Here is a 17,276-nt window from a genome sequence, read left to right on the forward strand (position 1 = left end):
AAGGGTAAACCCCTCTCAGATGCCTCAGTCTCCTCACCTGGAAGATGGGGTCAATATTCCCACGCTCCATGAGATGATGGATGGAAGTGGTCACCCCCTGCTCGTCATTACCATTGTTAGCATCGCGAAGCTGTGGGCTGGACTTCTGATAGGGTCGGGGCACAGGCCACTCTGCACGTCCCTGCCAGACAGGCAGACTCTGGGTGGGACATACGGGCCGTCCTGCTTTAGTGACTCTGACAAGGATGGATGTGTCTTTGCCAGTCAAACAAGAGGGAGGCCTGGCAGGCCACGTGCCCAAGGCTCCCCTCAGAAGTTGCTTATGGGCGTAGCCCAACTGGGCCATATAATATAGATGTTTGTTTAACCAGGAAATGAACTCGGAGGTTGTCGGCAGTGTCCAGAGACAGACTTCTGGGAACAGGTTTCCTCCCAGAAGTGTGGGGGCTGGGTTGCTAGGGCTATTGCCTTTCTCAGGCTGACACTGCGGGTGCTACATCAGGGGGCTGCTGACCCCTCTGCCTAAGGCCAAAGAAGCTTAGCATCTCTGTTGCCCAGGCTGCCTCACTGCACTTCCTCCCCAGACCCCAGGCAAACCAGCCACTGGCTATTCTGGGACCAGGTCAGGTTGGGAGGGCCAGTTGTCCTTTAGGGATCTTTGAGGTTAAACAGTGGGTCGAAGAAGGAGCTGGGAGTCCTGGTCTCCATCTCTGTGCCTCAGTTTGTCCAGCTGTAAAGTGGACAGCAGTTCTAAAAGAACAGCAGCTCACCAAGGGTGATCCCAGAACCTCTGGGGTTCCTCCTCCCTTTTCCAACTACTTATCTGTGTGAGCCTGGATTTTCGTGGAAGTTGAACAGAACAATAGTTCCAACAGTCTGAATGCAGAAGCAGCTAGGAGAATCCAGCTGTCTTTATTGTTAAACCAGGCATTAACAATATTTGCAAATGTGCAACACTAATGTTATTCTCATTAATTTTTTAAAAAGTTATTTTTCATTAAAAATGCTATTTATGTTAACATGTAATGGGTTTATTATTGTTATCTGAAAATAAAAGACAGTGTGATTTTCTCTTGTGGTAAACATTGATAGATATATCTCATAGAAATAAACATTCTTTCAGGCTCTCCATCATTTTTAAGAGCAAAGGTTTTGAGAGCTGCTGGTTTAGAGGCTGTCCCAGGGATCACACAGGATGACGGGTGGAAAAGCTGTTTGTGCTCAGTGAAGAGCACTGGGAGGAGTAAGGCATCGCTCTCGATGACAACATTTGTTGTCACAACTATTGTGAGAAGCAGGCCGAGGAACCCCAGGCTCTATGGCCTGGCCCTCAGCACAACCCCCAGCATGCCCAGGGGCCACATGATCTCTCTCCACCGATGTCCTATCCTGCAGAAGAGGAAGAAACCACCTTCAAAGCTCCTAGTTTGTCCCCTATCTCCCTGCCTGCAGGCCCCTGGGCTTACACCTGCTCTGCATGTAAATAGCCACCTGTCTTTTCATGCTCATCTCTGCTAGTCTTTGTGAACCCCACATCCTGACATCTTGGTGCCTGGCTCAGCTCCCCCTCCCCAGTTCCCAGCTGTCCTCTTCACCTATGGTCGCCTGGGAACCCCAATATCTGTGCTGTAACTCCTAGCCTTGTGCCTCCTTGGGACTTCCTTCTCAGACAACTTTCACCTGCACCTACATCCGCTCCACCCACCCTGGGCTGGTCCCTGCTCAGAGCTGCCCTGCCTCTAAAGGGATGATGGGCTTCCCAGACCCCATCTTGGACCTAAGCTCCTTACACCTTCTGCTGAACTTGCTTAGCTCATCAAAAGCTCCAGTCTTCCACCCATTCCAGTCCATCCTCCGCCACAATGGTCACCTTCGGCTATCACCTGCAGCCGCAGTTACCCCTGTGGCTCCCCAGCACTAAAGGAAAAAGTTGTCATTTAGCATTATGCTGACAGCCCACGCTCTGGGGTCAGAAGACCTGGTTTCAAATCCTGAGCTCCACTACTTCCTCTATTTGTATCCTTGGACAAGTTATTTCTCTTCTCTGAGCCCCATCTGTAAAACTGGAATAATACTAATACTACCTACTTAATAGTAACTGGCATTTTATTGAACACTTGGGATGTGCTAAGTATGGCTCTAAACTTTTTACATGCATTATCTTTCTGAATACTCCCAACACCCCATGAGGCAGGCACTATTATTACCGTCTCCAGCTTACAGAAGAGGACACCTGAGGCACAATAAGTCCTGCCCTCTGCCTCTGACTTAGCCTGAAGGCCCTTTACAGGCCCTCTCCTGAATTCTTTCCATGCCCTAGGAACCCAATTTTATTCCTAAAATCAGCTAATTTTTCCCTACCTTCGGGCCATTTTTGTTCCTGTAGGTTCCTGCACCCAGAATCCCCTCCAGATTCAGTAAGTGTCTCTAGGTCACACACTAACCCTGAGGTGGGGCAGGGTGCCAAGGCAGGCACCCCACGTTTCCTCTCTGTCTGCCTCCTCAGCCACACAGCCCGTCGGGAAAAAATAATCATCGGCCGTTTTAAGCTCGGGGGTAATATTCCCGAGTCTTCACTGTTTTGAGGATCCCAGGGAAGGGCGTACTAGACGGTTCTGAGGTCACATCTGGAAAAGGGAGAGTACCAGGAAGCTGGAGGCGGCAGCACCAGACTCCAGGAGAATGCTGTCCCCAACACTCCTCTGGCAGGAGCTGCCAGGGTCATGGTCCTCCCTTCCTTGGAATTCAGAGCGTGATTTCCAGCACAACCTTCAAGGCCAGACAATTCTGAGACAGGAGCTCAGGGAGACACGGCTCATTTTCATCCCAGCTGTCACCTGTGCTCCCAACAGGGGCAGGGAAGGGGTGAGGTTGGAGAAGAGGGGGCAATACCTGCTAGGATAAGGTGAGGGGAGGAGGGACCAAACAGATCCCCCCAACCAAGTGGTTGGCTTCCAGTTCATGCTCACACCTGCCTTCCTCTAGTTATAGGCTGGTGGGAGTCTGGGTTTGGTCCAGATACTTTAAAAAACTTTTGATTTTGGAAAGAACTTTGATTCTGGCTGTAGTGTGTAATGCATTTGTAGAAACATCAAGTTATCTTGGAACGCCCTGAATGAGGCAACAGGAAACCTGATTTCTACTCCTGACTTTGCCTCTGACCTGCCAAATAACCCTGAGCAAATGATGGCCTCTCTATAAGCTTTAATTTTCCTTCCTGTAAATCAAAGCAATCTCCGGCATAACCGAGACTTCATACCCACTAAATAGCAACTCCCAATGTCCCTTTCCCCCTAGCTTCTGGCAAATACCATTTATTCGCTGCTTCTAAGAATTTGACTGCTTTAGATTCTTCATATAGGTGGAATCATGAACTACGTGTCCTGTGACTGGCTTACTTCACTTAGTATAATGTCCCCCAGGTTCATCCATGTGACAGGATCCCCTTCCATTTTTTAAAAAATTGATTTTAGAGGGGGGGTGGAGAGAGAGAGAGAGAGAGAGAGAGACAGACTGACATCAATTTGTTCCATGTAGTTTTGCATTCATTGCTTGATTCTTTAAAAAAAATTTTTATCCTCACCAGAGGACATTTTTTCATTGCTTTTATAGAGCAGGGGAGCCTTCTTGTCTGACTGGGAATAGAACCCATGACCTTTTGTTTATGGGACAATGCTCCAAGCAACTGAGACACATCAGCCAGGCATTGATTGATTCTTGTATGTGCCCTGCTCAGGGACTGAGCCCACAATCTTGGCGTATCAGAACAATACTCTAACCAACTACCTACCCAGCCCGGGTCTGTTCCTTTTTAAGGCTTAATAATATTCTACTGTATATACATACCACATTTCTCCATTCATCCATCAATGGACATTAAGAGGGTCGACCTCAGGTTAAGTGTTCTCACCACAGTAAAAAATAAAACAAAACAAAGTGATCTGTAAATGCCCCTATTAGCTCTCTCACCCTCTAGAATCCCAGTGTGACTGTGCCTGTGACTAGCACGTCCTCACTGACCAACGGCAGGGGAAGGCCAGTATGGGGCTCACAGGGCGGCTTTATACTAGGTAAACTCATACACAGTGACTGATACTAGGTAAACTCGCACACAGTGACTGATACTAGGTAAACTCGCACACAGTGACTGATACTAGGTAAACTCGCACACAGTGACTGATACTAGGTAAACTCGTACACAGTGACTGATACTAGGTAAACTCGTACACAGTGACTGACACGAAGTCAGGAAGGAGAGTGAGGGTGAGTGTGGCTTTGGGACCCAAATCCCGAACAACTGGGGAGGGGCACTGAGCAGAGAGGAAAATCAGCCACAGAACAAGCTCTCTGAGGGCAGAACATTCTCACTGTCCCCAGGCCCTCCAGGACCCTGAACGAGGTGTGTGAGACATGGAAGCACCAGGACACCTCCCAGACCTTTGACCCTATTCTTGCTGTCCCTTTGCTCTGAGAGCCTGCACTTCTTGTCCTCCCCCATGCATGCTGCCTTGAGGTGCGTCTCTTTGTGTCACCACACTGAACGCTGCACCCTCTCTCTGCCTGGTTCCTGGGCTGCTGGTGAGAAGCAGGGTGGGCAGCCAGCCGGGCCCCTCGCTATACTGAGTAAGCCACACGGAACCAAACAAGTGTTTTCATTTTATTACACTGTCATGCAGCTAAGTTTGTTTTCCTTACTGAAATGTAGAAGCTGAGTCTAATGCATTCAATTCTTTATCAGGTCATTCGAAGACATTCACTGAATATTAGTTTATGTGCCAGGCAGTAAGGATACAACTGTGACAGGCTAAGCATGGTCCCTGCCCTCCTGTGAGCCATTCTGACAGGAAAAGCCAAGTAACATGTAGAAAAATAAAGAATATAGTCACAACTTGAGATAAGTACGAAGAAGAAAAGCAGACTGCCACCACCGAACACAGTAGGTGAGCACGGCAGGCCCCCTTGAGGAGGTGACATTAATTTGAGACCTATAGCCAGCTGTGCAAAAGGCAAGAAGAGTGTTTTAAGTGGCAGAAACTGCAGTGCAAAGGCCCTAGGGTGTGTTTAAAGAATAGACAGAACTAATTTTTATATCTTTCATGATGCCTAGCCAAAGGCCTTCACGTTTGCTGAATTTCAGTTGATCCATGGTTAACACATGGCAACAGGAGATGAAATGGTTGATGCCAACAACCAGAAGAGCTGACACAAGAGGACAGACAGGCCAGGGGGGAATGGGAAGATAACGAGTTCAGCTTGGGATCTGCAGTTTGAGGAGTCTGCGGCGCTTCCAAGAAGGGCCCCAAAGGGCAACTGGAAGGCACAGAGGGGTCTGGGGCTGCCACCTGAGTACAGCTGGCTGCTGGCCTGGAATGGTCTGAGTAATGGACACAGAGTAAGAGGCAGGGCTGGAGCTCAGGACTTGGAAAATAAACACTGCATGCAGAGGTATAGGCAGGGTAGGGTATCAAAGAGGCAGGGAGAGAACTAGGGGAGGCTGGAGTCTGAGGAGCCCAAGAGGGAAGACCACTGAGCTGAGGACAGAGGGCTGAGCAAGTCAGGATCTGAAGTGGACAGTATGGAGAGGGCCTGGCTTGTGGAGGTCAGGGAAGGTCACGTCGAGCAAATGACAAAAGTGAGGGAGGTTGGCCCTGACCCATGTGGCTCAGTTGGATGGGCATCATTTGCAAAGCGAAAGGTCACTGGTTCAATTCCCAGGGAGCGCACATGTTAGGTTGTGGGATCTGTCCCCAGTTGGGGTGAACACGAGAGAAAGTGATCAGTATTTCTCTCCCTCTCTCTCCCTTCCCCACTCTCTCTCTATAAATAAATAAATAAATAAATAAATAAATTTAAAAATCCTTTTTAAAAAGTGAGGGAGGTGGAAGCATGGGGAAGACCTGAATGTACTTCAGGGCTACGGGAAGTCCTACAGAATTTCTTCTACCCACCTCCTCCTCCTTTGCTCCAGCCACACAGACCTAGCCTCCCAGCTCACAAAGGTCATTCCCACCAGCCCACCTTTGCACTGCTGTTCTCTGTCTGGAACACTCTGTCCCTGGTCTTCCCAATGCTTTCTCCCTCACGCTATTCTGCTGGCTGCTCAAATGCTTCCTCTTCACCAGGAAGGTGCTTAGAAATGAGAGCCCTCATGCATTGTTACTGGGAATGTAACATGGTGCAACTAGCCACTGTGGAAGTCGATATGGTGGTTTCTCAAAAACATTAAACATAGAATTACCTTTTGATGCAGTAATACTGGTTCTGGGTATGTACCCAAAAGAACCGAAAGCAAGATCTCGAAGAGCAGTCTGCACACACGTTTGCAGTAGTATTATTGTGTAAGCAACTCAAGTGTACATCAACCAATGAATGGCCATGCAAAATGTGGTCTGTACACATTATTCGGCCTTAGAAAGGAAAAAAAAATCTGACATATGCTATACTATGGATGAACCTTGAGGACATTATAAGTGAAATTAGCCAGTCACAGAGGAAAAATACTGTATGACTCTACTTGTATGAGGTCCCTAGAACAGCCAGACAAAAAGCAGGATGGTGGTTGCCAGGGGGTGGGGGAGGGGAATTAGCATTTAACGGGCACAGAGTTTCAGTCTGGGGAGACGAAAAAATCCTGGAGGTGAAGGGTGGTGATGGTTGGACAACAATGTCAATGTACTTAATGCCATTGAACTCTACACTTAAAAATGGTTAAGATAGTGGATTTTGCATTGTGTGAATTTTAACAATTTTTTTAATGGAAAGAAAGGCCTCCTCTAGCTTCCCTAAGTTTCTCTCTGTCCTCACCCCTGGTGCTGTCCCCCACCATCACCACATGCTTTGTCTGTCTGCTGGTGACAGCACTCTCACTACCTATGCCACCTCCGGAGTTTCCTGGCTGACTGCTCCTCTTCCCTAGGACACAACGACCACCAGGGCAGGGAGGCACCTGGCAGACTTGCGGCTGCTGCATGTTGAGCCCCCGGGAGGTTGTCCAGCACAGAGTAGGTGTTCAGTGAGTCCTTGGTAAGTAAATACATTTCTGTTGAAGAAGAGGAGGGACAGAGAGAAACTCAGCGAGGATACAGGGGGAAGAGATGCAGACGGGACGAAATTCATGTTTGACAGTGGACCAGGTTGTTTTCTGGGAAGGAGAATAGGCTGTGGCCTGAGGATGCTGACGCAAGTCTAGAATGGTCTCCCTGGGGACAGGGGAAGTAGCATTTGCAGGGCGGCCAATGTGCAGGTCAGTGGCAAGGGGAAAGCACATGTGACACTCCGCCCAATGGTAATAACCAGGATTCAAGTGGACCCTTCAAGCTAGGCAGATGGTCCGGGGAGGCCAAAGGTACAAGGCACAGGGGAATGAGGTCGGCAAGGAGGCCTAAGCTAGACCATATGACCTTGGGTGTAGCCAGGGAGGATACGACTTGCATAAATGGGGAGCCAGGGAGGGCGTGATGGCAGGAAGGTCTGTTCCAGAAGGCAGGGCACCAACTTCTGCCTGGGGTCAAGGGTGGACCCGTCAGGGAAACTTGATGACGATGGGTCTCAGGTGCGGGAGGGGCTGCCAATGCCTGGCTGGTCTCAGGGGAGCTGGTATTTAGCTTGAAAAGTACCCGTTAGTCTGAGAACTGGGCTCATTGTCAGGGAGGAGTGACAGCCCAGCCAGCCTTTGAATGTCTCCTTTCACAGCTAGGTCTATTTTTAAGTCCTTCTCACTTTTCCTTTCTTGCCCCCTCTTTCCTTCAACCCACACCCTTTGTACGTCTAGGAGTGGGAGAGAGGGAGAGGTCACATGTGGGTGGACCAGCTGGGTTCAGCTTCCTATCCTGCTCCAAAAATCTCTTCCCTCCTGGTTTGGTCACCCCAAAACATCTAGAAGAGTGGATCTCACCACTTTATTTTTATATAAACCATAGCAAGCTGTAAGAAGTGTGGGGCTCATACCTCCCCTCAACCTGACTGACTCCTGGGACAGCAATTCTACTGATCACTCATACCTCCAGGCCTGTTCCTGTGAGGGACTGGAGACGGAAATCTGGCTGCCATTTTCCCCACGATGTGACGGAGGTACAGAGAGGGGAGGTTTTTGCCTTTTGAAAAAACAGAATTTTCAAATAGTGCGGAAGACAAAAAGTCAGGAGTAAATGCTCCTTCTCCTCACCTCCCTCGCCACCGAACTCTTACAGCAAAAAGGAGCCAGGAAAGATGGTTTACTCTGGAAGTCTCCCGTCACACCGGCCCTGAGGCCGGGCGACTTGGGAACCTTTCCACGCTGAGGGCTGCCAGGGAGTGCTCTGGGGACAGCCCCTCGAGCAGGTACGAAGACTGCTCTCTGACGCACTGGCCCCCTTCTGGGATCCACTCCAGAGAAAACCTTGCCCGTGTGTCTAAGCAGGTGTATGGACAGTGCACTGCAATGCTGTTGGTGATGCAAACACGTGGGAAACATTGGGAACGTCTCTAAGTGGAGGGATGGAGAAATAAACCACAGCACACCCATAAAACGAACACCATGCAGCACGAAAAGATTAAGAGAGCTACACACCAGTATGAGGGCATCTCTAAGAATTTTGTGAATGAATCCAACCAACCTACTCCAGGTTTCTAACAGTCTTATATAATTTATGGAAAAATAACTGCCCAAACAATACCACCCATTTTCCACTCATAATGAAATATGTAGGTGAATACAGAGGGAACATTCTGGAAAGATTCACCTCACACTGTACCACCGTTACCTCTGTGAGGGCACAGGGGCTGGGAAGGAGTGTCCCAGGGGACTCTGACCTTCACCTACAACGATTTCACACGCTACGGGGAGTATCTAGCACAGCGCACCCTGTGTGACAAAAACATAACTTTTAAAAGGGGTTTCAACTTCGGTACGTAGCGAACGCCTTACAAAGAAGGATGAGGGCAGAGGTGCTCAGCTCCGTTTGGTGGACAAGAAGGCCAGTCTCTGGAGAGTGAACTGACCGGCTGTGGGAGTCAAGACCTGTACTTCTCCATCTGTGCTCAGAATGACAGGATGCTCCTGTCCCCAACCCCGGCTCCCCACGTAGGCCCCACACCTGGCTGGCCACACTGGCTCTGGTCACAGCAGGACGTATAAGAGGCCTCTGTCCGAGGCAGGAGCTGCCTTCGATCCAGGACCTTGGCATTGTTGCTGAGTCCTACTTGACATGAGGCGGGGTGCTTCCCCGTCCTGGCCCATGGTCTCGCCTGAAAGATCTGACCTTTGTGTGTTCTTTTCCTGTGTGTCAGGCATTGTTCTAAGTCTCCACAGATTTATTTACTCTCATAAGTATTCTGAAGCAGGTACTATGATTGTTTTCCCAATTTTGTAGATGGGGAAACTCAGGAACAGAGTGATTAAGAAGTTGCTCAAATCACTCATCTAGCAGCTAGTGGCAAAGCTGAGTGTGAGTCTCTTATTCTCCAGGCTACCCTGCCTCTTGCAAGCTCCTTATTCCTGAGGATGTCTAAGGAGCAGCCTGGAGACCAGAAGGCTGGGAAGCTCATTGCCAATGTGCAGGGCCCCAGGACCTCCTGTCTTCACGATGACCCTGGGTGGGCCAGACTCTCTCTTCTCCCGCTCCCCTCTGCCTCCTAGACTCAGAAACAACAGTTATTACACCCCTACTATGTGGCCAGCACTTTCCCATCTGTGTTCTTACTCAACCCTCCCACAGCCCAGCAGAGGTGAAGTGCCCAGTGGTAACACAGCTGGAGGAGGAGATGCGGATGGTCCCAGAAGGTTTAACAGAGAACCCAGTAACTGTGGTGGGAAGCCAACACAAGGTAGGGGAGCTTGAAGCACAGAAAGTCACATATGGGAGGCCCCGCTGCTCCATCAGCCAGCCCTCCAACTCTTCCAGGCTCAGTCACCGGATCCAATTCAGGCTTCAAAGCCGGATCACACTCCCGCTGACAGCTGTCTATGCTCCCGGGTTCCAAGACCCCAGGGATGCCCAGAAAAGGCAAAACCATCTATAGAGTGAACACACATATGCTAACTCAAGGTTCCCCTCCCACCTCCCCCAAAAGTCAGTAGTTCCTCCTGGGAGACAGGGAGGAGTGAAGGGGTAAGAGGAAGCCCCAGGACTCCAGTGAAAAGCAAACATTGGGCTTGCGGCCGGCCAGACCTGTTTCTGAGGCCTGAGCCCTTCGATCACTAGCAGTGTGGTTCTGGGCAAATCACCTAACCTCTCTGAATCTGTGTCCTCAACTGTACAGTGGGGATGATGACACTGACTCTGGAATTGTCGTAGGAGGGAAAGAGACAACAAATGTGGGAGCATTTAGAGCCAGCAGAGCCCTCGCTCTGTCTACAGGGGGAGAAGCAGGGGCAAGAGTGAAAGGGGAGGGGCATGAAGAACCGGGCGGGAAGCCCCCTCCAGGGAGCCCCAGAGCTCTGGCTGATAACTTCATGCAAATACTGTCTGGACAGAGAAATGACTTTTTAAAAGAAATCAAGGGTATAAAAACAAAATGAGGTCTTCCAGCAAGATGGAGGCATAGGTGTATATAATGTGTCCCCTCGCACAACCAAAAGAAGGACAACAACAAATTTAAGAACAAAAAGCAACCTGAACTGACAGAAAATCAAACTTTATGAAAGTCCGACAACCAAGGAGTTAAAGAATAAACATTTGTCTAGACTGGTAGGAGGGGTGGAGACGGGCAGCCAGGTGGAAAGGACTTAAGGCAAGGTGGTGGCTGGCAGACTGGGTGGTCCCATACTCGCATACAGATAAACAAGGAAGAACAAATGGGAAGTGAGGACAGACCATGAAACCCAGGGTTCTGGTGTGGGGAAATACAGCCTCAAAACCTCTGACTGAAAAAAACTTGAGAGGTTTGAGATGGCGGGAGAAACTCCCAGCCTCACAGGAGAGTTCATTGGAGACCCACAGGGTCCTAGAATGTCCACAAACCCACCCACCTGGGAATCAGCACCAGAAGGGCCCAATTTGATTGTGGGTAGTGGCGAAAATGACTGAAAGCTGGCAGAGAGCAGGCAAGCAGCACTGTTCCCTCTTGGACTGCTCCCCCACATACAGCGTCACAACACAGCAATGTGGGTTTTTTCACCCTGGTGAAAACCTAAGGCTCTGCCCCTTACTACATAACAGGCATGCTGAGATGGAGAAAAAATGGCCCAAATGAAAGAACAGATCAAAGCTCCAGAAAAAATACAACTGTCCAGAGATAGCCAACCTATCAGATGCAGAGTTCAAAACACTGGTAATCAGGGTGTGCACAGAAATGGTTGAATATGATCGCAAAATAGAGTAAAAGGTGAAGGCTATGAGAAGTGAAATAAAGGAAAATGTACAGGGCACCAACAGTAACAGGAAGGAAACTGGGACTCAAATCAATGGTTTGAAGCAGAAGGAAGAAGTAAACATTCAGCCAGAACAGAATGAGGAAACAAGAATTCAAAAAAATGAGGAGAGGCTTAGGAACCCCCAGGACTACTTTAAACATTCCAACATCTGAATCATAGGGATCCCTGAAGGAGAAGAGGAAGAGCAAGAAACTGAACACTGACTGGAAAAAATAATGAAGGAGAACTTCCCCAATCTGGCAAATAGACTTCCAGGAAGTCCAGGAAACTCAGAGAGTCCCAAAGAAGTTGGATCCAAGAAGAAACACACCAAGGCACATCATAATTACATTACCCAAGATGAAAGAGAAGGAGAGAAGCTAAAAAGCAGCAAGAGAAAAGGAGACAGTTACCTACATAGGACTTCCCATTAGACTATCAGCTGGTTTCTCAAAAGAAACCTTGCAGGCAAGAAGGGGCTGGAAAGTATTCAAAGTCATGACAGGCAAGGACCTACACCTAAGATTAATCTACCCAGCAAAGCTATCACTTAGAATACAAGGACAGATAAAGTGCTTCCCAGATAAGGTCGAGTTCAAGGAGTTCATCATCACCAAGTCCTTATTATATGAAATGTTAAAGGGACTTATCTAAGAAAAAGATGATAAAAATATAAACAGTAAATGACAACAAACTCACAGCTATTAACAACTGGACTTTAAAAAAAAACTGAAAACAAACTAAGCAAACAACTAGAACAGGAACAGAATCAGAAATGGATCACATGGAGGGTTATCAGTGGGAGAGTGGAGGTGGGAGAGAGGGGGAAAAGGTGCAGAGAATAAGTAGCAAAATGGTAGGTAGAAAATAGGGGGAGGGCAAGAATAGTATAGGAAATGTAGAAGCCTGAGAACTTGTATGCACGACCCATGGACATGAACTAATGGGGGGAATGTGGGTGGGAAGGGGTGTGCAGGCTGTGGGGGGGGGGAATGGGACAACTATAGCAGCATAATCAATAAAAGATATTTTTTAAAAAACAAAATGAAAGACATGACCATTTATAAAATGCTCAGTAAGGGCCAGGCACTCCTGCTGAGTGCTTCCACGTGAAGGGCCTTTCATCAACGCGACACACCTCCCCTAGGATCAGCAGGAGATGATGACAAAGTGTGGCAGACACACAGAGGACAAGGCACCTGAAGGAGGTCTGTCACACAGCAGGTAGTGCTCCCCGGCCTCCCCAGCTGCTCCTCACAGGCAGAGAGGAGCAGGGCCCGGAAGGCGGAAGGCGGGTGGAGAGGGTTTCGAGCAGCTAAGCCCTCCTGGCCTGCTCCCCCTGTGGCTGGGGGGCCCCTTGTGGTCTCAATTCCTGGCCCTCCTCGCCCTGCGGTGTTTCCTGAGTGACACTGAACAGCAGCTGTGTGACTTTTCTTCACCTCTCTGTTTCTGCAAACGTGAAATCTGGGAAGCAATTCTTGGCTCCCAGAAGTGGGGTGTGGAAGGAATGAGATTGTGTCAGTGAATGGAAGTGAAACGGGGCTCACCGTGAGCACCCAATAGCGAACACACATACTGCAGGTTCAAACAACAGTGAATCGAAAATATTTGGAAAAACATCACAGAAAGTTCCAAAAAGCAAAGCTTAAACTTGTTACTACGCTGAATTCAGACGAAAGAAGTGATGTGTTGACATATCCTGCTGTACCTTCTATGCAAAGATGGCTTGTACAAAGGACTGGAGCATCTGTGGGTTTGGGTACCTGTGGGGGTTCTGGAACCAATCCCCCATGGACAGTGTGGGTCAACTGCATAGGAAGGTCCACGTTTCCACTAGACTGGGTCCAAGTCACGGTCTAGCTCCAGACAAAGGGCTAGCAGCCCCTCTCAGCCCCATCCCCTACTGCACCCCTACAGGGTCTGGAGAAACCAATTTCCGTTCTGGAACTCTGTCTTCAGTAAGGAAATTCACCCAGATACTGTAATTCATCTCACCCTCATGTTTCCCATTTTGTGGATGAGGAAACTGAGGCCCAGGGCCCAGGACATTAGACTCCATGTCTGCCTTGATTCATATCAGGAAACTACTCTGCTTCGTCTGCAAAGGCTCTAGGAGGCCCCAACTTCTTCAGACCCAAGAGGACATCAGCAGAAGCAGTTTCCCCTGTACCACCAACACAGGACCCCACGTCTGCCCTATGTCTTAAGGCTGCAGGCCCAGCTGCTCTGACTCAGCCTCTGCATCCAGCTCAGGGCCGGCTCTTTGCCAACAGCTCCCTCCACATCAAGAATGATGGAGCTGGACCTTTGCCATCTTCTCTCCACCTTCACATCTCTGACCCCCCACACTCCATGGGCCCCTTGCCCTGGGTGGAGCGCCCTACCTTGTGGGTGAGGCTGGGGTCTTTTGGAGCACCGTCCTCCTCCTCTGAACTCCTCTGCTCTTCATCCGATGTGAGGTCCTCCTTGGGGGTTGCTGCCAAGATGGGACAGACCTTGTAGGGTTCTGTGTAGGCACTGGAGTGAGAGCAGAGGAGAGAGATGGTTAGAGCTTTCTGTCCAGCAAAGACAAAGTGTACAGGCCAGGGGCCTGATTAATGCCATCAGCCATTAACAGTGACCTGTGTGCAGAACTCTGCCTTCTGTGGGGACCCAGATGTGAGTAAGACCCAGACACAAACCTCCCCACCTGCCCCACTCAAGCCATGCTGGACCTCTTTTCATCCCTTGAACACGCCAAGCTCTGCCTCAGTGCCTTTACACGTGCTGTATAAGAGACTCTTCGCCCTTAGATACAGGCAGGCTGTAATGCTAAAGGAAGGTACAAGCAATTACTGTAAGGACAAGAGATATTCAGTATGATTGATCTGGTGGTCTAGACTGGCTGGTCAGGCAGCAGGGTCAGTCCTCAGGTGGCCACGTCCTCTGGGCCTAAGGAAGAAATGCAATGATGTGGCAGACAGAGTCTGGGATGTCCATGCCAGTCCCTAGTCTCAGATTTGCCACCAACTAGATCATGGACAAGACGTAACTCAGGATGTCAGTTTCTATCTAGGCTACCTGGGGATAATTCCCAGCTCACTTTCTCAGCAGATGCTGTGACGATCAATGCTTATCAGGCAGATACGGCTGGCCCTTGAACAACACAGAGTGAGAGGCACTGACCACTAGTGCAACTGAAAATCCACATATAACTTGACTCTCTGCACAAATGGATTCCCAACTATGGATAGAAAATACACTTGACCCTTGAACAAATGTGTTTAAGTGTAGTTCAAACACGCACTGTTCAAGGGTCAAGTCTACAGATGTGATAATCTCATATCTGTATTACTATGCCTATTATGCAAGCATCCCATTAATTAATTAATTCATACATGCATTCAATAGATATTTATTGATTGCCCGCTTTATGTCAAGCACAGAGCTAGACAGCCAGTAAAACACAGGTGACTAAAGCAGATATGGTCCCTGTCCTCAAAAAGGAACAACTAATATATGATCATAAATTGTTAAGTAAAGGATAGGGAAGAGGTGCTTTCATGAAGAATAACAGGGGCAAAGTGTTCATACAGATCAGCGAGGCTTCCCTGAGTCTGAGATCAGGAGGAGGAGGAGCCAGTTTTGTGGTAGCAGGGGCAAGTGTGCGAGGCAGGGAAAGCAGCATATTGAAAGGGACTGAGGCAGCAAAGAGCTTGGCATGTGACACAGACCAAACTGGAGCAGAAGAGTTTTCCTTTATCCGACCTCCAAACCATCCATCCCCACAGAGCAGGCTCTGGCCCCGTAATAGTCTCCTTGCCCTGATCCCTGTTCCTGGCCTCCCTCTCCACCCAGGAGACTGACTGTTCTGCAGCAGAAATTGGGTCATGTCCTTCTCCTGCTCAAAAACTTCAATGGCTCCCTCCTGCCTTTGACAATGTGGTCCCAGACTTCTCACACAACCTGTCTTTATACTCAAAACCCAGGCATCTGGTCTTAATATATTTTTATTATTATTTATAATAATATATTATTCCCTGCCCTCTGGGAATGCCAGCATGAGATGCTGGAATGATGGATGGATGGATGGATGGATGGGAGGAGAGAAGGGAGCATCCACTTGCTGGATTGGCGGGGCTGACTCTAGCCCAGGCCTCATGCAGGCAGGAGCACTGTGTGTGCCTCAGGTCCTGGTCCAAGCACAGCTGAGGAAGGGGGCATCAGAAAACAAGCAGGCTCAGGCTACATCTGAACTAGGGGCCATCCTTCAGCACCTTCTCATCTATGTGGAAGACAGAAGCATGGATACCTATCCCCACAACAGCCTGCAGCCCAAGAAATAAGAGAGGGAGGAGCATTCCCCCAGTCCATGCAGGGGCCATGAGGCCAGAGAGGTGGCTTGTGATTGTGGAGCCTGCTCCTGCCTGGGCGTCTCCTGACACAAAGTATATGTGGGGATACCATAGCCGTGCACTTGTGTGCAGAGGCCAAAACTGAGTCCTGACCCAGGCTGAGCCTTGACCCTGAACCCTAGGCTGAGCCAAGATCCACTTTACTATTCAAATGACTGCTTTCTTGGTCAGACCTTTTTTCTTCCTTTTCAAAAATTTCTTTCAAACTGTGAAAGCAAACAACATATTTTGCAACAAACTACATGTCACCAAGGTGTACAAAGGCATGAGAGCCCTCCCAGGACGACTCTCACCTCCTTCATTGTCAGGGGCCACCTGCTGCCTCCACTGAAAAGCTGTCCCCAGCCTAGAGGTCAGGCACACTGCACTTGCTCAGCAAGCTCAGGACCATGTCCAGGAAATGACTGAATGGACTGGTCTCACTGAGCCCAACCTCCCCTCCCTCCAGAGCTGCCTGCATCAATTTGCAGCCACCTGTCCCGCAGACAGGGAGTGGACCTTGCTCTCAGCCAAAGAGAAATGGCTACATTAAGCCCCAGCAAGAGCTCATGGCACCCTGTGGAGACTAACCAGTAATGGTGAGGGATGGAGCAGTTAACTGAGCCCCTGGACCATTCTTCTTCCTCCTCCTCAAGCAGAAGAAGGTATATGCCAAGCCTTTCCTAGAATGTGCTGTAAAGGAGGGAAGGATTCCCAGCCAAGCCTCCCACAGGGTGATGGTGTCACCATCCTCGAAAGCAGCAAGCTAGAAATCTGAGCATCTCCTTGCATAGCCAGCCACTACTTAAGCATCAAATGCCTCCCGATTTACCTTTCAATATCCTTCCCCTCTGCCTGCATCCCTATGGCAGCCTCTGTGGTCCAAGCCATCTGTTGCCTGACATCTGTAACAGCTGCTTTCCTGTTCTTTTCCGTCCCACCGTGGCTGCCCTCCAATCCACTCTCCACCCAGCAGCCAGAGGGACCTTGTCAAAATCCACTTTTTTGTATCACCCTCTTGCTTAAAATGTTGAGGGCTATTCCAGTGCTGCTGGCGTTAAAATCCAACAGCTCAGCCTGTCAGTCAAGGCTCTGCTCAATTTGGGGCACAGGAATGTGGGTGTCCTTGGGCCCCGACACTTGCGGTGAAGTCTGCCCAACATCAGATGCTGCTGGGAATCACGGAACTTGGGGGCTCTACCTTAAATCAAGCAGAGGCTTTGATTCCATGGAGCCAAACCGTGGGTGATGCTGGGGAGAGAGCTAATGGAAGTCAAATCCCTGGAGGGGCCAAGGGGAGGCTGGGTCAAGGTCACATGGCAAATTCAAGCCAACACATGTTGCCTCTGAAGAGGCCTCTTACTATGCTCGATCCCATTTTATAGACATGAAAACAGAGGCCCACTTGAGTTCCTTCAGTGTGCTGAGGGGAGGAACACAGTCTCCGGTTGCAAGCAGGAGGGGTTTTGTTTGTGTTATTATTTTATTTTATTTTCAACAGGCAGTGGAGTACAGAGGTGAGAGCTCACGCTCCTATGTCAGACTGGGTTCGGACTGGCCTGACGTTTCAC

General features: G+C 49.3%; 1 protein-coding gene across 3 annotated transcripts in view; it reads right to left on the bottom strand.

The window, feature by feature from the left end:
• Window positions 1–17,276, bottom strand: part of FGD5 (FYVE, RhoGEF and PH domain containing 5) — a 116,981-nt gene that overhangs the window by 54,725 nt on the left and 44,980 nt on the right. For all 3 annotated transcript variants that reach the window (XM_037051153.1, XM_037051145.1, XM_037051163.1), the window contains one exon: window positions 13,717–13,849. In XM_037051153.1, the coding sequence (XP_036907048.1) occupies window positions 13,717–13,849 (133 nt within the window). The remainder of the gene's footprint in view (window positions 1–13,716; window positions 13,850–17,276) is intronic.

The sequence above is a fragment of the Sturnira hondurensis genome, unplaced genomic scaffold (assembly GCF_014824575.4).
Source record: "Sturnira hondurensis isolate 20B ecotype Veracruz unplaced genomic scaffold, ASM1482457v3 Scaffold0000867, whole genome shotgun sequence".
In the NCBI taxonomy this organism is placed as follows: Eukaryota; Metazoa; Chordata; class Mammalia; order Chiroptera; family Phyllostomidae; genus Sturnira; species Sturnira hondurensis.